Source organism: Sciurus vulgaris, assembly GCF_902686455.1.
Source record: "Sciurus vulgaris genome assembly, chromosome: 17".
Classification (NCBI taxonomy): Eukaryota; Metazoa; Chordata; class Mammalia; order Rodentia; family Sciuridae; genus Sciurus; species Sciurus vulgaris.
The window spans coordinates 56,653,619-56,681,596 of NC_136478.1; the positions used below are offsets into that span (position 1 = coordinate 56,653,619).

The 27,978-nt window shown below is 51.1% G+C and overlaps 1 protein-coding gene across 1 annotated transcript; it reads right to left on the reverse strand.

Moving 5' to 3' along the window:
• Positions 1-1,678: 1,678 nt before the first annotated feature.
• PRKD2 (protein kinase D2) lies at positions 1,679-27,978 on the reverse strand. Its single transcript, XM_079118053.1, has 19 exons — positions 27,882-27,978; positions 27,064-27,469; positions 24,667-24,805; positions 21,401-21,532; positions 20,245-20,399; positions 19,929-20,151; positions 18,625-18,702; positions 18,391-18,544; positions 16,369-16,486; positions 15,713-15,790; positions 13,955-14,213; positions 12,601-12,653; positions 12,413-12,485; positions 11,709-11,815; positions 10,499-10,660; positions 6,016-6,114; positions 4,024-4,291; positions 2,209-2,294; positions 1,679-2,034 (listed from the first exon to the last, which is right to left on the reverse strand). Exons 2-19 carry the CDS (start codon positions 27,304-27,306, stop codon positions 1,822-1,824), a joined length of 2,640 nt encoding a protein of 879 aa, XP_078974179.1. The 5' UTR covers positions 27,307-27,469; positions 27,882-27,978; the 3' UTR covers positions 1,679-1,821.

Consider the following 27,978-nt stretch of genomic DNA (forward strand, 5'->3'; position numbering starts at 1 on the left):
GGCATTTTCACAGGTAACACGTTTCTGAATCGCATCTCTAACTCCTGGTCTCAGGATGTTAACAAAACTAGTGTCCGAGGCGGGAGTGCTGTTGCAGACAGGTGCGGGGAGTGGCGTTTCCATAGACTTGCTGGACAGGATCTGTCACTGGAGATGGAGTCATCCCTGTGTTATTCGCACTCCTGAATCCTAGTCCCATTTTAGAAGACAGGCATTTGGGATGGATCTCAGAGACTTTCCCCCATAGTATTAGCTCTGACTCAGAGGTGTGACTACCCATTTGCATATCCTCAGAGACTCACTTAGCTTTTTCAAATTAAAGAGCTGCAGCTCTGGAACCAACAAGCAGGTAGACAAGTTGCTCTAAGCTTCAACTGGCTAGACTGCTCAGTTCTTCCCTGTTCTACAGAGCTTAGGTGAGTCTTTAATTATGTTGTGTAAGCCTGAGCATGTCCAAGTTTTAAAGAGGACATGTCCACATGCACACTCAGATTATTCACTGACCAAAAGTCAGGGAGGTGGAGGGCAGAGGTCAAAAGCAGAGGAGATAGACATGTTCCCTCCACACCCTTTCCCCTGTTCACAACCTCAGAACTAAGATGAAACTTAAGAGGTCTACTCAGACAGCCACCATCCCTGCCCCCAGACTGCTCTAGGCTGCTCCCCATCCCAGCCCTGCCTACTCTGGATCATCATGGTCCAAGCACAGGTCTGTGTCTCCACTGGACAGTGAACTTCATGAGGGCATGGCCTGGGCTGTCTTGGTCACCACTGAGTCCCCATCACCAATATCACCTAGCACAATGACCCACATGAAAGGAAGAGTGAATGAGTACATTTGGGGTGTCAAGAAGTCAGTACATCAGCACAAAAGAAAATACTGCCAGACACAGTGTTGCCCTTCTGTAATCCTGGCTAATCAGGAGGCCAAGGCAGGCGGATCACAAGTTTGAGGCCAGTCTGGGCAACTTACAAGACCCCATCTCAAAATTTTAAATTAAAAAAAAAAAAAAAAAAAAAGGCTGGGGATGTAGCTCAGCGGAGAGTATCCCTAGTATCCCTAGGCTTAATCTCCTGTAGTGCAAAAGAAGGAAAGGAGGAAAGAAGGGAAGAAGGGAAGAAGGAAGATGGAAGATGAAAGAAAATATCAGTGAGGCTTCTAGTAGGACCACACTTGTGCTCATGGTCTGGCTGATGATATTTCAATTTTTAGCATGGCGCCCAAGTAGAAATGGGCTTCAGATTTTGAATTTTGCTTTTTTCCCAGACTAATGATATGCAGAACAGACTTGGGCAGCACCCCCATGATCCTGAGGGGAAACAACAGTGAACTGTGTTGCTATTGTGATGTTTGATAAAAAGTGGGTGGATTAAATGCATTTTTGACTTAAGGAGGTTCTATCAGCTGTCACCCCACCGAAGTGGAGGCGCTTCTGTACTTTGCTCCAGCTCCTCTGCCCACCCCCATGTCATGCTCTTTCCCCTTCATTTCCCCAGCTAGTCCTCCTCCCAAAACTCCTCCCCACCTCCTGCCTCCCTCCTGTGCCGGCAGTCCTCCTTCCTGACCTCCACCTTGTGAACAGGCTAATGATTCAGTGCCAAGCCTCAGAGACCAAGGCCATGGGGCCAGAGATGAGTCCATTTTAATTGCTGGGAGAGGGAGAGGGAGAGGGAGAGGGAGAGGGGCCTTTGGGAATAACTCCTCTACCGCAGCCCCCTGCTTCATCCGTGTGCACAGAAAGCCACTTCCCCTACAACAGTTTGTTGCTGGGATGGTATGGAAGGCTGCTCCAAAAGGCGACAAGGCGGGGACATGGGGCCTCAGAGGACGCTGATGCGCTCGGCCAGTCCCTGCATCTCGTGGTCCGGTGGTGAACGGGTGCTGCCGAGCTCCCCGTAGGCAGGTAGCCCAGGGCCAGGCAGTGGGTGCTCTGCCAGGAACTGCTCCCAGCGCGCGTCGTCGCTCTCGTGTGTGATGTACCGCTCGCCCATCTTCCCCTCTAGCTCTCGGAGGTCCAGCCACGTCTGGTACTCCTGGGCCCGGGAGAACTGGGGTTAGCTTGGGCCGCACCACGGGCAGCCAACTGGAGCCAGAGCAGCGCCGGTGCTCTGCCCTGCCAGGGTACCACCCACACCTGTGAAGGTGCCGCCCCGCCCTACGCAACCTGCCCAACCCCGCCAAAGTGTCAACCCGCCCCGCAGCAGCACCTGTAACCAGGGGTGGCTGAGAGACTTGTCCACGCTGTAGCGCTTGCGCATCTTCACCTGCAGCAGGTTGTTGATGAGATCGATGGCTGCGCACGAGACAAGAGTTCAGGTCCTGCGCGGTGAGGGGCGCCTCCTCCCACCAGGCCACGCGGCCTACCTGCCTAGCTGAGGGGGCTCGGGAGGCTCAGCTGTGCCAATCACATGCCTACAGATTTTGATTTTGTCATTAAATTATGAAATGGTCTCCTCCGTGCGTGCACACTTGTTCCTATACGTTTCGCTCATTCTCTACCTCAGTTTCCCCATTTCCATATCATCGTCACAATAGTATAGGTTCACCAGCACTATTCTCCATTTAATATTTTTCTTTAACTCAAGTCATTTATAACCAAAATCTATTGCGAGGGCAAAGCATATATGATGTACCTCACATCATGTCTAATGCCATTGCCATTGCCTTTTGGAAAGAACAGCAAACAAAGGAGTGAAAGAGGATTCTCACTGTAGACCCTTAACTATGTTTAAAAATGTGAACAGGGAGCTGGGTACAGTGGCACATGCCTCTAGTCCCCACTACAGGAGAGGCTGAGGCAGGAGGATCCTTTTTTGTTTTTCCCCCAGGAGGATCTCTTTAAGAGTTCATGACCAGCCTGCTGGGAAACCTGGAAGACCCAGTTTCAAATATATATATATATATATATATATTTTTTTTTTTTAAAGTGAACCAGAGCTGGGTGGTAGAATGCTTGGTGAGCATGCCTGAAGTCCTGGGTTTCATCCCCAGCACCACAAAAACAAAACTAAATAAATAAAAATATGAATGTGAATGTTTAACATATGGGAAAGAAACGATAAAATTTTGTGTTACATTCACCTGCTTTTTAAAAATTCACATATATATTTCAAGTGGAAATTTCACATCATGCTGGTTTGTAGAAATCCAACTATCACTGGCCATCAAAAAAGCAAAATGAAAACCTTTCATATTATCAAATAGTTAGTAGTCACTGCTGCCTGCAGAAGGCCCAGGGGCTAAGGCCCATTCTTAGTGAAGAGGATTATTGAGTGTCAGGGGTTTAAAATGATCCAGCGCTCGTCTGAGGCGCTCTCCTCAGTAAGAAGCCTTGGAGGACAAGCTTTCACTCTGAGCTTTGTGAGAAGTCACCTCTTAGTATTTGCAGGCGATTGTTCTCTTAGTCACAGAGGGTTCCAGACGCCAATGACTACCTTGGGAGGATGTGCCCCCTTCTAAGCCACCCCATTCCTTTGGCTTCCTCAGGTCCCATCCCTTACCAGGTCTTACCCAACAGGCCGAGTCTCCCTTGGTACCCAGGACTCCCAATATCAATCTAAGCACTCTCGTGGAGTTTTGTGTTTTTGTTTGTTTTTGTTTTTTTGTTTTTTGTACTGGGGAATTGAACGCAGGGGTGCTCAACCATTAAGCCACATCCTCAGTCCTCTTTATGTTTAATTTGAGATAGGATCTCACTAAGTGGTTGAGGTTGGACTTGAACTTGAGATCCTCCTGCCTTAGCCTCCTGAGTTGCTAGGATTACAGGCGTGCATCACCACACCTGGCGGAGCTTCGTTTTCTAACCCACATAACCTAGGGGACACGGGTTCTATGAGTCTTTAGGACACCAGTTCTATGAGTTCCTAGTCTCATCCCACCACTTTCAATAAGGCCCCTCATGTGGCCCAGGCCCAAGCAGAGGCTGAATCCTCCGCACCAGCAGCCTCAGGATCTGCACTCTTGCGGCCCCGCCTCCTCGGCCCCGCCCACCACCCGAGCATCCCTGCCAAGCCTCAGCTCACCTCCCGCTGAGATGTGGCTCCAGGGGCTGGCTGGGTACATGAACGCAGCGTTCTGGATCTGATCGTTTATGTCCTCGTCCTCGTTGAAGGGGAATGTGCCACTGAGGCTGACATACATGATGACGCCCACCGACCACATGTCCAGGGAGCGGTTGTAGCCCTGGTTGAGCAGCACCTCGGGTGCTAGGTAGGCAGGTGTGCCCACCACTGAGCGTCGGAAGGACTTCTCTCCAATGATGCGCGCGAAGCCGAAGTCACACAGCTTCACCTGCAGAGCATGACAAGTGGAGGCTATGAGGACGCCACCCACCACCCGCCACTCGCCATGGTATTTCAAAGAAAATCAAACGCTGATTTGGATCCAGAGACTTTCCCTCTCTGTGCCTCAGTTTCCTCATCTCAATGAGGAGGAGAAGAAGAACAGCTCGCTCTCAAAGGGCTATGTGAATTAACCCACCAAAGCCCACGGACAGTGCCCAGCAAGCAGCAAGCACTCAATAAATGTCCCTGAAATTATACCTCTACCTCCCAGTATGGGTCTCAGCCTCCCCTCTCTTCTGCACCGTGGAGATCACAACTGTCCCCACCTTAGGGGGTGGATGTATGGTGGAACACATGCGACATGTTAGGAGCAGTGTCTAACAGAATAGGCCTTGGGGATCTTGGGCGAAGGACCTAATCCCTCCGACCTTGGTTTTGTCATCTGTATAGGGGATGTATGTAGCAGCCTCTTCTCAGGCTTTCTGGGGACTCAACAGGATCAAGTGTTTAAAGTGCTGCTCGTGGACTGGGCATGGTGGCACATGCCTGTAAACCTAGTGACTCGGGAGGCTGAGGCAAGAGGATCAAGTTCAAGGACACCTCAACAACTTCACAAGACCCTGTCTCAAAGTAAAAAAAAAAAAGGGCTGGGGGGTGCTCAGTGGTAGAGCAGCCCTGGGTTCCATCCCCAGCACCACACAAACACACAAAAGTAAATTCTATCTCAGGCATGCATTGTATTTCTTGTGGAAATCGCTGCTCTAAACCAGTTTCTCAAGCTTGGCACTCCTGACATTGAGGGCCAGATGATTCACTGCTGTGGAGGAATGTCCTAGGCACTGTAGGATGTTCAGCAGTGTCCCTAGATGCCAGGAGCAACCCTCCCCCTGCCACAGTTGTGACTACCAAAACTGCCTCCAACAACATCAAATGTCCCTGGGCGAGTCGGGGGGGGCAACCCCCACCCCCAACTACTGATACAGATGGCCATCCCCTGGGCACAGACAGGATCTTCAATAAACAGACAACAAAGTAAACACTCCACAGGGATGTGGAAGGACCAGACAAGAACCTGTAACTACAGGCCCAAATACACAGTAGGTACTTAATCAATTATAGCTGTTATGGCCTCACCCTGCCCAAGTTGGTTCCTCCCATAAGGGAGACTTGTCAAAAACCTTTTCCCTATCAGGACCATAGCTATTTACTGGTATTTGTTCTCTGCTTCTCTCTTCAAAAAGTCCTCAATTCTGTGGGTTACAAGACAACCAGAATAAAGACTACATTTCCCAGCATCCCTGGCAGCCCAGGACCATGTGATCAAGCCCTGGCCAATAGGACATAAGTTGAAGTGATGCTGCAACTTCAAAGTACCACCTTCGTGAAAGAAAGGGGTGCGCCCATTTCTTCTACCTCTTTTCTTTCCTCCTTTTTCCTAGCAAGAATGCAGATGACATGAGGGCCCATCATGGGTCAGGAAGGCCAGCACCCAACAGAGAGGCTGCAAGATAGCAGGAAGCCTGGTCCCCAAGACCATAGAACAGCCTTTGCAGCCCCAGAATGCTTATGCCAGATCCTACAGAAGTGAGAAACAAGCCTCTATCTTACCTAAACCGTTGTCTTCTTGGGTTCCAAGATCCCGCACCCACAGCTACACCTGTATCTTAATTATTACAGTCCCCATCCACCAATGGACTGGACCTCCCCAAACCAGGAGGGGACATGACTGACCTGAGGAAATGGGTCAGCTGACGCCAGCAACACGTTTTCTGGTTTCAAGTCACAGTGGACGATGTTCTTGAAGTGAAGGTGTCTCAAAGCCACCAGGATCTGAGGAGACAGAGCAGTGAGACAGGCAGAAGGCACCTGCCCCGGAGTCAGCCCTGGGCAGCCCATGCTCCTAACCCCACCCATGCCTTGCTCTGTGTCCCTGAAGAAGCCTCCCCAGGTTAGGGGTGGTGTTCGAACACCAAGGATCTCAGAACCCCAGAGTCATTTACACCCAAGAGCTAAGAATTGGGTCCAGAACTCTAGCAGGTGGGCTAGGGTGGAGGGGCTGGGGGCAACCTGAGACCCTCTAGCATCTGGTAAACTCCTAAAGAGCTATGAACAGAACAAGGACTTTCAAGAAAGTTCTATAGTTTCCTTAACATATTTTAACCCTCTAAAAAACCGTAATAGAAAGCAATACAAACTACAAACAGCAGAAACTTGACTTGGGTTATATCCTAGAGGTAACTCTCGAGAGGCGGGCAGATTTTGGAGCCACCTGCCCTAGTGGAAAACCTGGTGGTTTTTCTGCACTTACTGACTTATGATTGTGAGCAAGTCACTTCACCTCACTGGGTTCAGTTTTCCATCTGTAAAATGAGGGTAATAATAATACCCACCCCAGAGACTCCTGTGAAGTTTAAATGAGAGGTTTAGTGCTTGAGAGAGTGCCTGGTATAGAAAGGGCTGCATGCAAACTACAGAAATCCTCCTCCCACCTTAATTTTTGATACTGGGGATTGAACCCTGGGACACTGAGCAACATCCCTAGCCTTTTTTTTTAAATTATGAGCCAAGGTCTCACTAAGCTGGCCTTGAACTTGCAATCCTCAGGTCTCAGTCTTTCAAGTTTCTGGGATTACAGATAGGTACTACCATGCTTGGCTAGAAATCCCTTATCCTTGAGGAAGTATTTTAAGATGTCCCATGGAAACTGGTCATGGTGATGCATACCTATGATCCCAGCAAACTGAGAGGCTGAGGCAGGAGGATCACAAGTTGAGGGCCAGCCTCAGCAACTTAGCAAGGCCCTAAGTAACTTAGTAAGACTCTATCTCAAAATAAAAAGGGTTGGGGATGTGGCTCAGTGCCACACTGAGCATCCCTGGGTTCAATCCCTGGGACCAAAAAAAAAAAAAAAAAAAAAAGTATGAATTGTTTATTTTTGACTTTTCCACTTACTATTTTCATTTTCAAGCTGCAGTTGACCATTCGTAACTGAAATCTTAGCTAAGGGGCCTGCTGCATTACTGCTGTTATTATTGGTTACCATTTTTACAATGGCCTGCAGGTAAATACGTTTGTGTGTGTGTCTCAAAGCTGCATCTATTCGTTAACATGCTTTAAGGTGGCAAGGTGAGCTGATTAAAGCAAAACAAAACTGGTCAGCCTTTGCAGCCACCTACCTCTGGGCACTATGATTCTGCCTCCATTCTGTGCAAACCAAACCAAATGCCAAATGTACAGGAAGCCCAGAGCCACGTAAGCCTGCAGTTGTCACCTGCATCTAAGAATTAAATTTCTGTATTTATCCAGATGACTTTTTCTGAAGGAAACACTGAAAGCCAGTGCTGTGGTCCCCGTTCCTCATTCTACAGACTGAGATGGAAAGATGGATGTGTACTTGTCACCTCCAGATTTTTGGGTGGTTCACTTGTCTCTCAGTGAACACGGTGAACAAGGACAAATGGCAGCTGGAGAGACCCAGATAAGCAAAAGAACATCCAGGTGAAAAACAGCGGCTACCCAGCTGTGCGACCTCAGGAGAGCCTGGCGTCTCCCTCAATCTCAGTTTCTCCGTCTATGAAATGGGGTTATGATGATACCTACCTCAGAGGGTGGTGAGGCCTAAATAAGTTCATGACATAAAGAACTTAGCACAGGGCTGAGGGGTGGAGCAGGCCAGAGCCCAGAGAGCGGAAATCTGTGGGGGAAGAGAGAGAAAGAGGAGAGAGCAGGAGAAAAGGCAGGAAGGAATGGAAGACCAGAAAAGGAAACTACTTCAAGTGCCAACAGCGTTGCCTTCCCTCTCCCCACCTAAAGTCTCCACGCACCTGCCTCGCTGGCTCTCGGTCCTACCCCACAAGCCAGCCTGATAAACGCAGGCACCTGCAGGAGATGGTGAAGGTGCTGGGTGGGCAAAGGAAGCACAGCACAGGGCGCTTTGCAAACAAAGGAGATGTCTCGGCTGGCAGCAGGTGCACCTGCCTGCAATCCCAGCCACTCGGGAGGCTGAAGCAGGAGGACCGTGAGCTCAAACCCAGCCTCGAAACTTAGTGAGGCCCTAATCAACTCAGTGAGACCCTGTCTCTAAATAAAATACAAAAAAGGGCTGGGGCTGTAGCTCAGTGGTAGAGCGCTTGCCTAGCACACGTGAGGCACTGGGTTTGATCCTCAGCACCACATACAAATAAGTAAAATAAAAGTATCGTGTCCATTTACAACAAAAAATATTATTTTAAAAAAATAGGGCTGGGGATGTGGCTCAGTGGTTAAGCACCCCTGGGCCCACTCCCCAATACCAAAAAAAAAGGTCTCAGGATAAGGTGTGTCCCAGCCACATGGGAAGCCCTTCTAGAAAGCATGGAAAACCCAGAAACTGCAATAGGGACATTTAACACTGAAAAGTTAAAACTCTCTGAAAAAAGTCACAATGAAAACAAAAAGGCAAGTAAATACTGGAATCAAAGAACCCAAACAGGGTAAGTGACAAAGATCTATGATTCTTCACAGATGAAGAGTTCTTAGACTCAATAAGCAAAAGAACATCCAGTTGAAAAACGTGCAACAGGAACATCAAAGGAAAAAAAAAAAAAAAAAAGGTCAATAAACTTGACAATATGCTGAGCCTCTATCTGTAATTTTTAAACTGCCAAATAAAGTCATAAAAAGTAGAAAAATGGCCAGGCCCAATGGTGCACACCTGTAATCTCGGCAGCTCGGGAGGCTGAGGTCAGAGGATAGAAGGTTCAAAGCCAGCCTCAGCAACTTAGTGAGGCTGAAAGAAACCTAGTGAGATTCTGTCTTAAAATAAAAAAAATAAAATAAAATAAATAAAAATGACTGAGGATGTGGCTCAGGGGTTAAGCACCCTTGGGTTCAACCCTCAGTATTCCCACAAAAAAACAATTACTTTTATTCAGTGTTGATTAGGAGTAAGAAAATAGGACTCTATTTGTGGGAGTAAAGATTGAAAAGGATTTTAAAGAATGAAATCCAGTTATTTTAGAGATTTTAGAGAACAACATCTTTAACAAAACTTTTAGCACACATTTCTCAAGAATCAAAAGTTTACTACCTGAAATGTGCTCTAGTGAAATTCTCCCACCAAGCCGGGCAAGGTGGCGTGCACCTGAAATCCCAGTAACTCGTGAGACTTAGGCAAGAGGATCACAAGTTCAAAGTCAGTCTCAGCACCTTAGTGAGACCTTGTCTCAATAAAAACAATAAAAAGAGCTGGGGATGTGGCTCTGTGGTAAGCGCCCCTGGGTTCCATGTTTGTGATGGATGTACAAGATGTGCTTTATAATGGTACAAAAGGTAAAACAACTTATATGGCCGTGGCCATCAGCGGGGGATTTGGTGCTTTACATCAAGATATAACTCAACTACTGTTAAAGTGAAAAGAGTAAAGGCAGAACAACACACAATGCTATGATGGAAAACCAATTAAAATGGCCCCACACATACACTCTGTATGAAAATAAATTGATTTGACATTACTAATCAAAAGCACAGATGCTGTGTGACCCCGGGTAAGTTACTTGACATTTCTGAACCTCAGTTTTTTCAACTAGAAAAGAGGAGTGATGGTCATAATAGCACCTCCACATAGGTCACTAAAAGATTACATGAGTTAAAGAGTTGCCTGGCTGTGAGTGCTCTGTAAATGTCAGTGACCACAGTAATTTATCATGGTCAGGCTCAACCTCCGCTGTGCCAGACCTGCGAGCCCTGGGTGATGCTCTCTAGGGCTGAAGCTGTCTTGGTTTACCACTGTTTCCCCAGCACTGCCCAATATGGGACCAAGCAGTTTGTCGACAATTGACTGAATGACAGAGCGGGGGAAAAGGCCTCTTTCCCCCCTTTTCTAGGTGGGTAAAGTCAGGGGCAGAGCCTGACTCATCTGTTATTATTTTTCTATAATAATAATAGCTATTGTTACTGCTCTATTATTTTTCTAGTTGCTAACCTATTATTTAATTATCATTAGTCTAGGAGCCTTTTTATTATTATGATTCTTTTTTTTTTTTTGCAGTACTGGGGATTGAACCCAGGGCGCTGTGCTTGCAAGGCAAGCACTTTACCAACTGAGCTATCTCCCCAGCCCTATTATTATGATTCTTAAAAACTATTATTGTCCCTCTATTTTTTTTCGGGTGTTCTCGTCTTTATCCGCGGCCAGCACCCGCAGGCACCAGGGCCGCCGCGTGGGGGCGCTCACCTGGGTGATGAGGAACTTGGTGAGGCGCTCGGGCAGCCGGCCCTTCTCGCTGGAGAGGATCATCTCCAGCATGTCGCCGTGCAGCTTCTCCATCACCACAAACACCTTCTCGGGCGTCTCGAACATGCACTCCAGGTTCACGATCCCGGGGTGCCGCAGACTCTGCGGGGTTGGAAGGGGACAGGGTCAGGGCCCAGGTCACGTGAACTCAGACCCCAGAGGGTCAGCCACGGAGGCAGGTGGACCACAAAGCAGAAGGATGTCCCTGGGGTGCTGCGGGAGGGTGGGAGAGGGAGCTCGGTCTGTGTGTGACTCTGGGTTTCGTTTAGTTTTCCATTTGGTCTTTTCGTGTCCGTCGTGTCTACATTGTTACATCTGTAGCCCTCCCTCCCTTTCCCCACAGGCCTGCTCTGCCCTAACCTCACTTCTGCTCAGGTCCCTTCCTCCCTGAGCTCCAGATTCATCCCATCCCTTCCCACCACAGATGGCAGCTAGAGGGAGTTTTCTGAAGTCCACTCCTGAGCCTGTCTTCCCGTGCTCAAAATCCTTTTTAAAAAAATGTGTTGTTATTATTATTACTGATATTATGTGATCCCAGAGATTGAACCCAGGGGCACTTAACCACCGAGTCACATCCCTTAGGAGCCTTCTTGGGTTTTTATTTTGACACAGGGTCTCAAATTTCACTAAGTTACTGAAGATGGCCTCCAACCTGTGATCCTCCTGCCTCAGCCTCCCAAGCTGCTGAAATTACAGGTGTGTACCACCATGTCTGGCTATGTATTTTTTTATTAGTTTTTTTTTTTTTTTTTCTTTTTTTCTTTTTTGTGGTCCTGGGGATGGCCCTGAGGGCCTCCCACATGCTAGGCAAGCCCTCTACCACTGGGCTACACCCCTATCCCTCAGAATTTCTTCTATGGCTCTCTACTACCTTCAGGAGAAAGCCCACTGGGCCTAGCCCCATCCTCTTCCCTGGCCTCTCCTCCCACCCCCTCCTTCCTGGGAGACCTCATGCCCCCTCTCACCCCCAGGCCTTTGCACAGGCCTGGTCCCTCTGCTCAGAACACCTCGCCCCCTCAGTCTCAGCACGCATGTCCCCTCCTCCAGGAAGCCCTCCCTGACTAAGCCAGATGCCTTTTGAAAGGAAGAAGCAGGATGGGAAGGCCTTTCTTGGGCAGGGCACAGCGGCTCCACAGGCCCCGGTGTTCACCTGGAGAATAGCCACTTCATTCCGCAGCTGGCTCTCCTGCTTGGTGGGGAAGCGCAATTTGTCAATGACCTTCACTGCCACATCCCTGCCAGTCTTCCGGTGCTTTCCTGAGGAACAGGGAAGGAGAGGTAAGAGATGAGGGAATAAGGCCTCCCAGACCTGCAGGAGGTGCTCACCCCCTACCGTGGGGACCCAGCCAGGTGGGCAAAGGTGATGGAAGGCCACCCAGGTGGCTCTGAAATGTCCCCAATGTGACAGGGGGATAGAGGAAGTAAAGTGGAATGAAGGAAAAGTAAGAGAGTTTGGAGGAGGGAACGAACCTGGGAAACTAGAGCAGAACCAATGAGAATCAAGGATCTAGCTCTGTGTCCAATCAGAGTGCAGGAGGCAAGTGCGCCGGTTTTTGTCTGTTTCCTTTTAGTTGTAGATGGACACGACACCTTTATTTTATTTATTTAGTTCTTTTATGTGCTGCTGGGACCGAACCCAGTGCCTCACACATGCTGGCAAATGCTCTGCCACTGAGTCTCAACCCCAGCCCAAGCCCGTCAGTTTTTCCATGGACAAAGTGGGGCCTACAACCTAGCACCCCCAGAATGGAGCTTTCTCAGCCAATCAAAACAGGAGGGGAGCAGGTGGCCAAAAAGGAGCCCAGGCAGACAGGCTCCCGCCCAGCCCCTGAGTTGGCTCAGAAGGGCCCTTACCTCCATAGACCACTCCAAACTGCCCTGAACCCAGCACCTCATCTGGGAAGATCTGGTAGACAGTGGCGATGTCCTGCAGGGTGGGGACAGGAGGGGCAGATGTGAAAATGGAGTTAGGATACCACGGAGACAGGAGACGGGAGGCTGCACGGGAGGGGTAAGGCATCTAGTGTGGGCAGGAATCTTACCACATTCTCCTGGATCTGGCTGTTGGACACAGAGATGCTCAGAGATGCTTGTCCTGGGATGAGGGGAGAGCAGAGGTGAGGGGACCCCAGGGCAGGATTGTCTTCACCCATCCCTTCAAAGGCTGCCACTGGAGCCAGACCACCCAGGTTGGAATCAAGGTGCATCTTTGCACAGGACTGTTGCCTGGCGGCCCCTGAACCTTAGTCTCCTCATCTAGAAAATGTGAATAATAAAAGGACCTCCCTCCTAGGGTCACTGGGAGGAGTAATAAGATACCCTGAGGGGCTGAAGGAGTGATGCCACAAACCATATGCTGAGCATCTTACCCAGGGATCCCAGCCCTCAGGGAGGCATGACCCCATTTTACAGAGAAGGAAACTGAGGCTTGGAGGGAAAGTCCAGACTGATTCTAGCAACTTCCCCTGAATTTGCCCTACTACAAACCCAACCAGAGCCAGACATTTCCAAAGTCCTGATCCTTCTACCATTTGAAGCCTCTCTTCTCCCACCTGCCCGCAGCCCACTCTAGGCCCCTGCTCCCCGCCCCCCATTCAAACTGCCCCCAGACTCTGCCCTGGCTTCCCTACCCCAGTCCTGTTCCCTACTACCACCCTTCAGGGGGAAGCCAGGGGATCTTGCTGAAGTACAAAGCTGACATAAGGCTCCCCAGAGCCTGGGAGGAAGCCCAGGCCCCCTAACTGGCCTCCAAAGCAGTCAAGTCCCCATCTACTGACTCCAGCCCCTCCTAAGCTGCTGGGCGTTCCCAGCACGCTGGCCTCTTCACTGAACCTCATTCCCAGCAAGTGCTCTCCTGCCTCCTGGCTGTACCACACCGGCCATTTGGGAACTAATATTCCCTGATCACCCTCTCCCAAGTCTGAAGGGATTTCCCACTTGCTTTCCCCGTCCTGCCCTTTCTGCCTCCTCCAGGAAGCCCTCCTGACTCACAGATGGGCTCAGGCACCCACCTGGGCTCCTCCAGCCCCCTGGCTCCCCTGCCCTGGTCCTGCCTTCACTGTGTCATCGCTGTTTGGGGACAGGTATTCGGCCCCACTGGGAGGGTGAGAGCAGATCTTGGGCTATCTTGGTCACAGCTGTGTCCCAAGCACTGCCCAGCACAGGTTGAACAGAGGAGGCCCTCAGGGAAATGCACAAGGAGCCATTGCCGCATCTGACAGGCACAGACAGGGGACCTGACGTACCCAAGGCCACACATCGGTCAGAGCTTGACAGATCTTAACTCAGCCCTGAGCCCAGTGGTCATATTCCCAGCCCCACTGTCACCTACCATCCTCAGGGTCCTACCAAGCCCTTCCAGATCCATCCTCACAGGGGCCCAGGTGGGGGACTTACTGTGGGGTGCATGGCCTGGGGCACTGGGTGCATCCTGGAGGATGACAGGCATCAGGGCCTGGCGGATGGCTGTCTCCCAACCTCGGGCCGCTTCGGCACCTTGCCCACTCGGCCCACCGGGGGCCCCACCGGGAGTCTCGCCCACAAAGTAGGTGGCATTGGCAGTGACAATCTCGAAGCAGTGTGGGTTGGTGCCTGGAGGCACGAGGCTGAAGTTCTGGGCAGTCTCTACCGTGAGGATTTCTGACAGCGGAATTTCCTGGCAGGATAAGGAAGCAGTGCGGGTAAGGACCCCAGACGGCCCTGGGGCTCCCTCAGAGGGGCACACGGGAGCCAGCATCAAGTAGATAGGCCTATTTGCACAAAGTGGCAGGAAAGGCTCCCAGCAGAAGAGGCCAGCTGGCAGCACGTCCGAAGGCCCCAGGAAAGGCGCACTGTGCTCAGGTGATGCCATTTCATGGCACAGTTCCTGGCACACACGAGGTGTTTAATAAATGCTTGATGAATAAATGAAGGAAATGAAGCCACACAGGGCCTTGTGGGCCACAAAGAGAAGCCTGGACTTTGTCTGAGGGCCCTAGGGAGCCACTGAAGGGTTTTGAGCAGAGGAGGGGCAGCCTCTGGCTGTGTGTGGGAGCAGATGGGATAGGACAAGATTGGGACAGGGGACAGGAAGGGGGTTGGTGGGAGAAAAGGCACCATGGGCCAGGTGTGGTAGCACGTGCTTGGGGAGGCTGAAGCAGGAGGACTACAGGTTCAAAGCCAGTCTCAGCCATTTAGGGAGGCTCTAAGCAGCTTAGGGAGATCCTGTCTCAAAAAATAAAAATAAAAAATAAAAAAGGGCTGGAGATGTGGCTCAATGGTTAAGTGGTTAAGGGCCCCAGGGTTCCATCCTGATAGCAGGGGGAAAAAAAAAAAAAAGCACCATGGGGTGGGAAAAGTTTTGAAAGAGAAAAGAAAGAAGGGAAGGACAGAAAGACAGAAAGACCAACGACTTAGTAAGCCAGGCAGTGAGACAGACAGAACCAGCACGGTCTGACCAAGGCAGGAACGATGGGGAGGAACCAGTCCATGGCGCACCTGCAGGAAGCCTGGGCTTCTTTTTTTTTTTTTTTTTTTTAAAGTGCTGGGGATTGAACCCAGGGCCTCAGGCTTGCGAGGCAAGCACTCTACCAACTGAGCTATATCCCCAACCCTCTGGGCTTCTATTCTAAGGGCAGCAGGAGACATTGAGGCTTTGACAGTCTTAAAGACTCCTCTGGCTGCTGTGTGGAAAGACAGTGGCTGCCAAGGCACAAGTAAAGACCCACTACAGAGACTGCTGTGACCAGCCCAGTGGAAACAGTGGCTGGAACATGGTGCTGGCATGGGAGGGGGTGATGAAGACTGATAAATATAAATAAGCAAATTCTAAAGTAATAATAACAGGCTGATGGTTCCCGGGAACTTTACACATGCCAGACCCTTTTAGCTAACCGCCTTACGTGGATTATCGCAGCAGCCCTGAGTCCCAGTGAGACCTTTTACAGGTGAAAGATGCGAGGCACAGAGGTGAAGGAACTTGCCCTGGGCTGCCCAGCTGGAAAGCGGTTGGGGCAGAATCAAATGGTTGGTCCTTTTGATGGGTTGGAAGTAGGGGAAGCTGCGGTAGGGACGGTGTGATTCTCGAGACTTCAGTGGAATAACCGAGGGTAGGGAGAGTGGGGAAGGAGGCGGGCGAAGAGGGAGTCTGGGGCCGCTGGGGGACGGAAGACCCACCTTGTAGTATCTGTTGGTCGTGTTGTTCTGGAAGAGCGTGATGCACTTACAGTCCAGGCGCCAGTAGTGCCGCTTCCTCTGATGGGGAGACGTTTGGGAGGGTGAGGTTGGCCGCCAGGCGGTCTGGTCCTGTGCAGCTGGGTGATCCCGGCCTGAAGCTCCTCCCCAACCTGGTCCTTCACCACCACGCCCACTTGGCCCCATCGCAGCCCTGACCTTGCCCTTCTGGTTCTCAAACCCCTCCCCCTCTCTCGCCCACCCTGATTCTAGCTCTGCCTACATCAAAACCCCGGGACCCCAAGCCCAGCCCCACCCACCCCTGACTCCACCCACCTTAACCCCACCCACAGCCCCTCTCCAGCCTGGCTGCCAAGGCCCCTCTCCCTGCGGTCCGCTACTGCAACCCCTTCCCTTAACCTTTCTTGCCTCACCTCACCTGGTCCCACTTGATCACCCCCGTCCCTAAACTAGATGTGGCACAGCACCACCTGACCCTTCCCCTTTAAAAGCTTTTCCGCAAGGTCCAACCGGGCTCCAACTCCTGCCTCGGGCCTCGCCCCACCCTTACAACCCACAGCCCCCTGGCTCTGCTTCCAGCCCCGCCCACCAGGCTATTCCGGCCCGCCCCTAACCCGAGCCCCGCCCCACCCACTCACCAGCGTATCCTTGTTGCTGTAATGCACCACCCAACCCTCGCGCAGCGTTGTGCTGGATTTACGAGTCGTGTGTCGCACTGACTGTACTACCCTCATCAGGGGGATGTAGCCCAGGGAGCTGTGGAGGGTGGAGGGAGGGGTGAGAAGGCACGTTAAGAAAATGGCCATACTGCCTGGTGCCACAGGGCACACCTCTGGACAGTTTGGGAGTTGGGGGACGGGGTTGCCACCTTGGCGGATTTCCCATAGTGAGGAAGGAGACCCTTGTTTTGCGGGGGGTACCAGGGATTGAAGAAAGGTGCGCTCAACCACTCAGCCATATCCCCAGCCCTTTTAATATTTTATTTAGAGACAGGGTATTGCTGAGTTGTTTAGGGACTCGCTAAACTATAGGAAAGACCCGTTTTGAACTCATGATCCTCCTGCCTCAGCCTCCTGAGCCGCTGGGATTACAGGCGTGCACCGCAGCTAGAAAGGGGACTCTTGAGAGGGATACATGAAGAGGCCAATTCCAGGATGGAGATGTGTCTAGTGGCACATGTCTAGTGACTAGCATGCACTGCAAGTTCCACAAATAGGCTGCCTAGAAAATTACCTAATCCTTCCGTGCCTCAGTTTCTCCCCTCACGAGGCTTACTACAAGAGGTGGAAACCTTTCTAAGGCGCTTACCACGGGGACCTCCACTAAGTGTTCATTAGTATTTAGCCCAGCAATGGTGAAGTCAGCTGTGTGACATTGGGCAAGTGATTCAACTGCTGCGTGCCTCGGTTCCTTGCTCCGTGTGGATGCCGTCATTACAGTGAGGAGAGGCAGGTCTACAGATAAGTGGCTGCCCAGTTCCAGGACTGACAACCTCTGTGCTTGTTCTGGACCCTGGGTGCCCTTGGCACTTCTCATTTCCTCTTTAAGATTCAGCTTCCTCATCTGTGAAATGGGCTGCTTCTCCCAGCGCCCCTGTCCCTGTCCCAAGCCTCTGAAGGTCCAGCTCTAACAGCCCATTATTGTGTTCCTACATGCTCCCAGGAAAGACCAGGGAGAAAGGGAATTTGGGGCACAGCATGGAACTTTCTGTGATCACTGTGACCCATCCCCTCTCCCACCCCACATCCCACCCTCTTCCCTCACCCTCTCTGCTCCATGCACACAGACTCCTTGCTGTTCCTGGAACTTGCTTGGTCCCATCTCAGGTCTCTGCACTCAGTGTTGCCTCTGCTTGGAAGGTTTTGCTCCCAGGCATCGTCCCCAAGGCTTCCTACCGCCTTCCCTCTCTCAAGTGTCACCGCTTCAGACAGGTCTCCTTTAATATCCTAACTAAAACAGCACACCCCCTGTTCTCCAACACTTCTTGTTGCTCTATTCATTATGGCAGGACTGGGATCAAACCCAGGGCCTGGAGCATGCTACGCAAGTGGGTCACCATGGGGGAAGCTAGTGGCCCAGCCCCTCAGTGCTTCTGTACAGCAGTTACTGCTCCCTGAGGCCCTGGATGCATTTGTTTATTAGCTGTCTCTCCATGCCATGTGAACAGAGTTCTACCTGTTTTATTCATGTCCCTTTGCTTAGAGTCAGGCCCAGAAGGTCATTGAAGAGTTCTTGGGGCATCCGTGGAAGCAGCCTGCCACTTCCCTTGAGTTCATGCTGTCCTGGTCCTCTGGGGGAGGCCTCAGCTCCTCTCCCTTACTAATCATTGGCTAAAGCCCCTGAGCCTCCATCTTCTAACCTGGAAATGGGGACAATGATCCTCACAGGAGGGATTTAGTATGAGAACAAAAAACAAAACAAAATAAAACAAAACAAAAAAAACCTTTTTTTTTTCCTAATACTGGGAATTAAACCCAGGAGTACGCTATCACTTTTTTCTACCCTCAGTAGAAAAAAGGTTAAACTTAAAAGTTTTGGTGCTTTAAAAGGTTTGCCTCAGGAACTGGGAAAATTTAAATCAAGGCAATGGCAGCCCATTGTAGAGATGGGGCCATTGAGGCTTGCTATGGGGAAAGGCCCCTTGGGGGACGCATGGGTACCTCTGAGCTTTGTCTCCCTCGCCTTCCTCCTCCTCACTGGCATGGAGGGCATTCTCTGAGTGGGAGCCAGGGATGACACCAGAGTCGTCAGCCTCGTCCACAAGGGCACTCTTATCAGCCTCACTGAAATCGGTGGCCTCCTCCATTGGCACATCTGGGGGGACAGGGCATCAGAGGGGACTCCACCCAGTGCTGCCCTAGTCCCCTTTCCTTCCAGGGCCCCCAGTCTCTTACCTCCGTTGATGAGCGCTTCCCCCAGACAGTCATTAGGGACACGGGTGGCACAGCGTTTGTGACAATTAAATTTGCAGTCTGGGAGGAGGACAGGAAAAGGGATGGGGGGATGAGAGGTTCAAGGGCTGAAATTTCATTCAACCCCCAGGCTCAGAAGAGACTGTTCTTGCTGTGTGGGTTTAGCTTTTCCCCACTTTGGGCCTTGGCTTCCTTAACTATGGGGAGATTGGATTAAGTGGGAGTCACAGAAGCCCTAAACATTTTGGGCTGGATAATTCCATTTTTGGGTAGCCTCCCTGTTCTCTACCCACTGGATGACAGTGGGCATCATCCTGGTATGAAAATGTCTCCAACTATTGCCAAGGTCCCCCGCGGACAAAATTGCCCATGGTTGAGAACCAGATTTTAGAACATTATATATCAAAGATTCTAGAGTTTACTGAAAACCCAGTTTTTAGTAGTGTGATTCTGGAATTCTAAGTCTCCAGTGTTTCCCATCCAACTTTCTAGAATGCTACAAATCTATGAATCTACACTTCTATGATTCTAGACCTCTAAGACTTTTTTTTTTTTTTTTTTTTTGGCTGTGCTGGAGATTGAACCCAGGGCCTTGTGCTTGCAAAGCAAGCATTCTACCAACTGAGCTATATCCCAGCCCAAGACTTCTTAAAGTCCAAGAGTTTAGAATTTTACATAAACTCTAACATTTAATAATACTACATACAGTTCTTGACTTCTAAGCCTCCAGAATCAAATGACTTTGAGGTTCTAGGGTTCTATACATCTAAGATTCTAGAATTTGATGGTTCAAAATTCTAGCATATAGAGTTCTAAAATTCTAGGATTTAATGCTTCCAAGTTTACATGATTCTAGATTTCTGAGACTCTCAAAAGTAATCCTTCCAGGCTTCCATTATTCTCAAGTTCCATTATTCTAAAATTCTAATGCTCTGAAAATCTATAACTCAGCAGTTCTAAGATTTATAGTCTAAAGTTCTATGGTTATTTTAGCTAAATTCTGATTCCCAAATTCTTGAATCTTATTTCTAAAGTTCTCTGATTCTAGAATTCTCAGATTCATTAGTTTGGGAATTCAATGCTAAGTGTGTTATGCATCTAGATTTCCAAGCTTCCAGGATTCCAGAATTCCAAAACTTCCAGAACTTCAGGATTCAGAGAACTCCCTTTCTGAGGTCCTGTGCTACTAAGGATCAGAATACTGAGATTCTTCTGTCCCACAACTCAGACTGGGGTCTGAGGGAGGTCCAGGCGCTGTCTCTCCTCCCAGTTGGGGCCCAGCTAACCTTTGCACTGCAGACCCTGGCGGAAGAGGCCCTTGAGAAGTTTCTTGCAAGCCTGGCAAACAGTGGGCCGCGTGTAGCTGTGGATGAGGAAGGTGTGAGGCACCTTGACCTTGGAGAGCAGCATCTTATCCAATTCAATGGGGCGGCCAGTGTAGAATGAGGAGGAAGAGGAGGAGGAGGAAGAGGGTGGGCGTCGAGGCAGGAGTTCAGTGGTGCTACGGCTCTACGGGGCGGCCAAAGTGGGAAGGCCACATCAGTTCATTGCTCCCAGGCCCCAGCCCCGCAGCCCCACCCCACCGGTTCTCTATTCCCTTACCAGTTCTTCAGCAGTGCAGGGCAGAGACTCGGAGCTGCCTAGGCGCACTGAATGACCACTGGCCAGAGATGTGGACGAGAGGCGCCGCTTGCGGGCCCCGCTGCAGTTGTTGGGGATGCTGAAGGCGCAGCGCTTGTGGTAGTTCAACCCGCAGCCTGCGGGGGGCGCCAGACGGTCAGAGACATAGCCTGCGCCGCTTCCGCCTCTCACCCCTTCTTGAGAGGCTCTGTTCCTCCTCCTCCATACCTCCCAACTTTCTCCAAAAGGCACTACACCCCTAAGCATCAACTTCCAGACCCTGTCCTTGATTCCCTCTAATAACCCCACTTTCCCCCAAGCTCCACCCCCAGATCCTGTATCATGCCTTTCACCCCACCCCTTCCCTTCCCACCCCAACAATGGACACCTCCAAGGTCACCTCCAAAGCTCCACCCCTGCCTCATCACTCTCTCTGGACACCAGAGCCTCAAAACGGCTTCTGCTCCCACTCTTAGTTCTGCCTCTCACTTTATTGAAGCACCCCCCCCCCCCCCCCCAGCCTGTGCTCTTTTGCTACAGCTGTCCTAGCAAACAAGGTCAGGTGCCAGCTTGACAAGGCGTGGGCTTTGACGGTCAGCTGTGTCAACTTGGCTTGGCTAGCGCCCCCAGTTACTCCAGCACTAATCTAGGCGTTGCTCTGAAGGTATTTCGTAGATGGGGGTAAAGTCTACAGAGTCGACAGTGGTGAGATACATTGGCCTACTTAATTGATGGGCCTGAGTCAATCAATGGAAAGGTTTAAAGAACAGAGCTGAGACTTCCGGGATGAAGGAGCTCTCCCTGTGGACAGCAGTTTATGCCAGGGAGTTCCCTTGGGCCCTCCCTCACAGGCTGTCCAGAGGATTCCCATAGGCACGGCCAGCCCCGCAATCCTATAAGCCGATTCCTTCAGATAAACCTCTTAATATCATCTCCTGGATCTATTTCTCTGCCTGATCCCTGATGATACAAGCCTGCCCTCTGCCTGGAGCCCCAAGACATTCCCCCCAGGTCTGTTCCCCAGCGGGTGCTCCTCGCTCTGAGGCTCCACCTTGAGGCTCCGCCCCAAGCTCCGCCTCCAGCCCCGCCCCTCCTTCCCCAGCTCTAGCCACGGCCCCGCCCAGCCCCTCGCCCTCACCGTCGCACTTGAGGCCCTGGCGCACCAGGCCGAAGAGCATCTCCCCGCAGTGGTCGCAGAAGGCAGGCGCTCGGTAGGAGTGCACGGTGAGGGCGTGCGGGCGGATCTGGAAGTCCTCAAAGGTGGCGGAGGCTGCAGGCGGCAGGGAGGAGCAGGGCTTGAGTCAGGGGGTGCTGCAGCTGTTCCCGCCCCACGTTCCCAGGTTTTCCACAAGTCTCCCTGTGACAAGATTTGTCCACCTCCCCTCCTTCCTCCCTCCATTTCTTACGTTCTGTCCCAGCTCCATCCCCGGACAAAATACCTACATACCTACGACAGGGGCAGGGAGGAAGGGACATGGGGAGTTGTTTAATGAGTGGACGGCTTCATTTTGGCAAGGTGAAACAGTTCTGGAGATTGGGTGCTCCGTGGCGTGGATGTACTTAACACTACTGAACTGTACCCTTAAAAGGGTTAAAATGGTAAATTGGGGGGCCAGAGGACAGTAGGCAAAGGCCTGAGGGGTACCTAGGAAAACAGGCTGGGCACACATTTTCTCAAAGATTCTTTAAGGTTTAAATGAATTAACATATGATAGGCCTTCAAACAATACCAGCACAGAAAGTGCTCAGTAAATGCTAGCTCTCACCTGATTTGGCCCCCTCCTCCCAGGGCCTTGCACGCACCAGGCAAGAGACCTAGCATGGAGCTACATCCCTACAACCAAGCTCTTATTTTAAAAGTTGCATTCTTGGACAAAGTCTTATTCATTTCTTTTCCCCAAAATTCCAGTCCAATATTAAGCTATTACTCCTGCTATTATGCAACAGATAGGGACTCTTCTATGTGCCAAGGACTATTTATGCCCTCAGGTTAAAGTCATGGACAAGATACATACACTGTGCTCTCAGGGCACTGACTTTCTTTTGGGGAGACAGACAAGAAACATAAACACATAAAAAAGTAAGGAAATTTCAGAAAATGCCTAGTGCTCTAAAGACAATAAATCAGTATAGTAAATCAAATGTTACTGAGAAGTTTCTAACCCTTGATGGATAGTCAGGTTGCCATGAGGAAATGACATCTAAACTAGGATCCAAATAACAAGAAGGAGCTAACTATAAAAAAGATCAGGGCATAGAGAACAGCAAGTGCAAAGGTCCTGAGGTGGGAAGGAGCATGGTCTGTGTAAGGGACAGAAGGCAGGCAAACATGGTTGGGACTGAGAAAGTATGGAAGACAGTGCTGAGACAAACTCAGGGGCCAGCTACTTGGGAGGCTAAGGAAGGAGGATCGAAAGTTTAAGGCCAGCCTGGGTAATTAGCAACACCCTAACTCAGATAAAAATTAAAAGGGCTGGAAATGTAGCTCAGTGGTAGAGCACCCCGACCCCAGAACCACCTAAACAAAACAAAAAGATGAATTCAGAGAACTGGGAGAAGCTAGATCACAGGTGGTCCTGAGCCATGCAGAGGAATTTATGTTTTATTTTAAGGATATTGAGGACGTACTACAGTGGTCCAGGATGGATGTGATAGTAGCTTGGACCAGTGGGGGTGCTAAGAAGCAGGTTCAGGATGTATGTTAAAGACAGGACCAGTAGGTTTGCTGATGGATGGCAGGAACAGGTGAGAGAAAAAGAGGGATCAAGGATGCCTGGAGGTTTGAGGCCTTAGCACCTGGCTGAATGCTGATGCCCATCATCAAAATGGAGAAGACTGTAGGAAGAGTAGGCTTAGAAGAAGGGAACCAAGAGTTCTGTCTTGGGCTGGGGCTGGGGCCCTTCTAGTGGCAGACCAATTGCCAAGCATGTGCCAGGCCCTGGGTTCCATCCCTGGCACCACCAAACAGAAACAAAACAAAACAAAAAAATATGGTTCTTGAACAGACCATATCTGAGATGCCAAGTAAAACTGTCAAGGGGACAAATATGTAAGCAGGATTCAGCTTAGAGGAGGGATGGAGGTGAAGATAAATATTCAAGAGCTACCAGCTTCTAAGAGGATGTTAGAAGCCTGTGTGAGTTCACCAAATGTGTGAATCCAAACTTCTAATCGTCATTCATCCACTTACCACATTTTCCTGAGCACAACAGTAAGCAGACACCCCATTCTTTTTGGGGGGAGTAATGGAGATTGAACCCCAGGGGCATTTAACCACTGAACCACATCCCCAGCCCTTTTTATTTATTTTGAGGCAGGGTTTCACCACGTTGCTTAGGACCTTGCTAAATTGCTGAGGCTGGCCTTGAACTTGTGATTCTCCTGCCTCAGCCTCCCAAGTCCTTGGGATTACAAGCCTGCAGCAGCCACCACACCCAGCTTTTGACACCCCTCTCTTAAGAAGGCCTTGTCTAAGATGCAGAGACCTTACCCACCCATAAAATGGGTATGACGAGTGGACTAAATTCTGGCTGCATATCAGAACCACCTGGGGTTTTTTTAAAAATACAGATGACCAGGTCTCATCTCATCTTGCAGAGACTATGACCTCATTGAGCATTTCGTGGGAGGAGGCACAGACATCAGAATATTTTGAACTTGATATTCAAGAGTAACAAGTATAACATATGTTCAGGAAATGGCACATACGCGAATTTTCACTGTACAAACCATGTGACCAACATCCTGACTGATATAAATCAGTTTCCCAAAAGTCCCTTGGACCCCTGGTGGGTCTCCACTCTCCTGACTGCATTTGTGTCCACCGCCCGGACCAGTACTGGGGATTGACTCCAGGAGCGCTCTACCACCGCGCCACATCCCCAGCCCTTTTTATTTTATTTTGAGATGGCCTTGCCAAGTTGCCCAGGTTGGCCTTGAATGTGCTTCCTCCTGCCTCAGCCTCAGAGTAGTTCTGGGTAACCGAGCCGGGCTTTGATCTGTCTGCCTTTGCGCTTCATAAATGCAATCACGCAGTGCTATGTAACTGTCTGGCTCTTCAGTCTCGGCATTGTTTGGAAGAGTCGCACATGAGGGTGAATCTTTCACCACCAGTGCTGGGCGCACTCCACAAGGCGTCTATCTTGTTGGGGGAGACAAGTTGCAGAAGGCCCTCAGGTGACTCTAATCTGCAGCAGCAGGACAAGAACCACTGGCCTATACTTTTAAAAGGCACATTTCTGGGGCTGGGGGTGTGGTTCGGTGGTAGGAGGTCATGATTCCCAGAAACGCAAAACACAAAACAAACAAAAAAGCCCCTGAGTCCAATGTCCTCCCACTTCCACCTCCTCCAGATGCCCCGCCCCCGTCCTACGCCCCGCCCCTAGGCTGGCCACTGCCTCTCACCGGACAGAACCACCTCCACCAGGTCGCCCTCCTGGATGTCGCCCGCAGAGCGCACCAGTTGCAAGAGGTTGGCGGACGTGGGGTCATGTTTGAAGAGCAGGATCTTGTCGTAAAGGCCGTAGAAGCCACACTCCGGGAACTGAGGGGCGGGAGAGGGAGTGGGGACGGAAAAGCTCAGAGCTGCCTACAGAAGCCTCCCAGAGCAGGGCAGGCGGTTTTCCCCGGAAACAGAGACCCCGCAGCCCCGGCTTCCTGCCTGACCCCTCCCAACCCCAGCTCGAGCCGGGCAGGATGCCAGGGCCCCAGGTGTGCTGGGAGGGAGCACTGGCCGGAGACTGGTGGCTGCACTGGCCAGCCGGTGGGAGGGTTAATGGCTCCCGGAGCGTGGACACCTAGAATTTTCCAGAGCTGGAGGAGGGGAGGGAGTGCGCCTGAATGAGCACCCCCTCCTCTGTCCGCCACCACCCCCACCCCAGCTTCCTTCCTGGATCTATTGTCCCTGTTACCTGGCTCCCGGCCCAGCACTGGAGCACAGCGCGCTGGGAGGGGATTAGAACTTGTGGGAGGGGGTGGGGAGGTGGGCTAGAGATCCAGGGAGCTGGAGGTAGAGGGTGCCTGTCACCCCCGACTCAAAGGACCCAGGCGTCCAGTCCCCACCTTGAAGGGAGACGGGGCGCCGGAAATGAAACCTGGTAGAACTGAAAGTGAAACTGCCCAGGTGGGGCATCGAGAAGGAAGAGGCCCTGACACCTGGACAGGGAGGGAAGAAAAATAAAGTTGGGGACGGGGTCGGGGAGCGGGAAGGCTGGGGATTTGAGCTGTTGGACAAAGAATTTCACCCAGGGGAAAATCTGCTCCCCACCATTCCATACTGGTTTCCCATGGGGCAGGCTGAGTTGGGGGTGGAAGCTGGGCCCGCTAGATTTGGGGGTTTGGTGGGCAAAACCCTGTCTCTTCTCCCTCCACAGAGAACCAGGATCACTTTGGCCCTGACCACCTAAACTAAAGTAAACCTAAACTTTAGTTTTCTTGTCTGTAAAATAAGGGAGTTGGCCTAGTTCCTGATGTTTCTCTGAAGCCCACAGGATTTATTTCCAGGGGTCTGAGAAAATTCTGGGTATTTGGGGATTCCAATATGCTCACATTATTCAATTATATACGCTAGATTCCAGGACTATATGTTTTAGGATTCCAATAACCTAGGTCAGCAGTAGTCTAATATGGTTATATTCTAGGAGTCTTACAAACTAGTTTTCTAATTTCTTTTTTTCTTTTGTACTGTGGATTGAACCCAGGGATGTTTTATTATTGAGCTACATCCCCAGCCCTTTTTATTTTTTGTTTTGAGTTAGAGTCTTTCTAAGTTGCTTAGGGCCTTGCTAATTTGATGAGGTTGGTCTTGAATTTAAAATCCTCCTGTCTCTGTCTCCCAGTTGCTGGGATTAAAGGCATGGATCACCACACCTGGCTGGGATTCTAATATGTAACTATCTTAGCACAAAGGATCTCAACAATGCAGCATTCCAAAAGCCTCACATTTTAACACTCTAGGGTTCCTACAACCTAGGAATCTAAAATTTCAACATTTTAAAGTTTTAATATTTCAATAACTTACGAATCTAATAGTTGAATTCAGAGGAATTCAATTACTTAGGATGCATATTCTAATACTTAGATTGCAATTCTAACATTTTTACAGTCTGGTATTTGAGCACCGAAACCTGCTAGTCTTTTAACAATCTAGGATTCAGGTATCCAGTTCTACCTGGTTCCTCCTTGCCATGACCCCTGGGCCAATACCTCAGGGAGCGGAGGGGAGGGTGGGGACAGTGTGATGAGGGAGAGGGGCCAGGGTCCCCAGAGCCTCTGTGGGTGCATAAGGGGTGCCTGCTCCTCCACACACCTCAGGTCTGGGGAGGGCAGGAATTGGGTCCTAAGCCTTCATTTGCCCCTGGCAGCTTGTGCACAACCCACACCCACACGTGTCACCCGATCACCACCACCAGCCTGGCTTCAATTTCTACTGTTTCCACCAAATGGGAGGCCGGGGATGGGCCGGGATGGGCCTGGATGGGGGGGTCCCTCCACATCTGCTTCCCCACCTGCCTCTTTGTCCCCATTCTATACCTGGCAGGCACCCTCCTTCCTCCCTACTGCCTGCAGAAAACAGTACATGCAAGGACTTGCAATTTGGGGAGATCTCTGGGGCTCCCCACCCCTGCTTGAGGCCTCCTTCAAATGGATGGTGAAGTGAGGACTTAACTGGGAGCCAATGTCTCCCCTTCAAGTCACCCAGATCCCCTCATTCTCCCTTAGGCAGGCCAGGTCCCAGGGGGCCACAGTACCCCACTCCTGGGTTCTCTCCCCAAGCTGGATAGGGGAACCCCAAACACTCACCTTCTGGTCCACGATGGAACAGGCCAGCTGTTTCACATGGGCCAACTCTGAAGCGGCGGGCAGCAACACGAACTCGCGTGTCAGACCGATCTGGATGTGGAAGGAGACCCCCGAGCCCGGGGCGGGAGCCTGGGCCAACAGAGGTGGTGGCGACTGCAGCTCCAAGCCGCCAGCGGGTGGAGGAGACCCCGGCCCGGGAGAACCCGGGAGCCCGGCGGGATGGGAGGGGGCGGCGGCGGCCATGGGGGCTGGCCCGCACCCCCCGCCTGGCGCCCACCCGGGATCCGGCTGGGAGGGCCCTGGGAACCCGGGTCCTAGATCCGATGGATCTCCTGAGCTGGTGGTAGGAGCGCAGGGACCAAGAAGAGAAATCTGGCAGGTTGAGAGATGCGGGGATGACAGGATCCTGGGAAATGAGAGAAAAGGATCACACGGCAGAAATCGAGGGAACACAGAAGATCAGAAAGAAATAGTGGCTCGGGGAACCCAGCGAACAAGAGATTCCAAGCAATAATGGGTCAGGGTTACAGGGACCAAGAAACTCCGCGATCCAAAGGCCCCTTGAAAAGAAGGGGGGGGGGGTGGATCCTGGGTTCCAGGGGCCCTCAGAGGAGAACCTAAGAAGGGACCCTGAGGGGTCCAACACCTTGAGAGTACAGGGCAGGAATCTGAGTTAGGGATCGAGTGGATCCCAGGGGTCCGACCGACCCAGGGATGGACAGAAGGGGTCCCCAGGGCCGGGGTAGAAAGGGGGAATCTCACAGGTCGCGGAAGTTAGAGCAAAGTTCGATCGGGGGATGCAGGGAAGGGGGCGTTACCGGAGGCGGGGTGGGGGGAAGGGAGGGTCGCACGGCGTGGGTGGCTCTTTTCCCCCTCCAAGTTTAAGTCGGCAGCGGCGGCCCAGGAGGAAGTGTC

Coding starts and splice junctions, on each gene's coding strand:
- PRKD2 (XM_079118053.1), bottom strand. CDS start 27,306: ATGGCCGCCGCCGCCCCCTCCCATCCCGCCGGGCTCCCGGGTTCTCCC. Junction 20,400..21,400: donor CCAGGGCCTCAAGTGCGACG/GTGAGGGCGAGG, acceptor CGCCCCCCGCAG/GCTGCGGGTTGAACTACCAC. Junction 4,292..6,015: donor CAGCTGACCCATTTCCTCAG/GTCAGTCATGTC, acceptor CATGCTCTGCAG/GTGAAGCTGTGTGACTTCGG.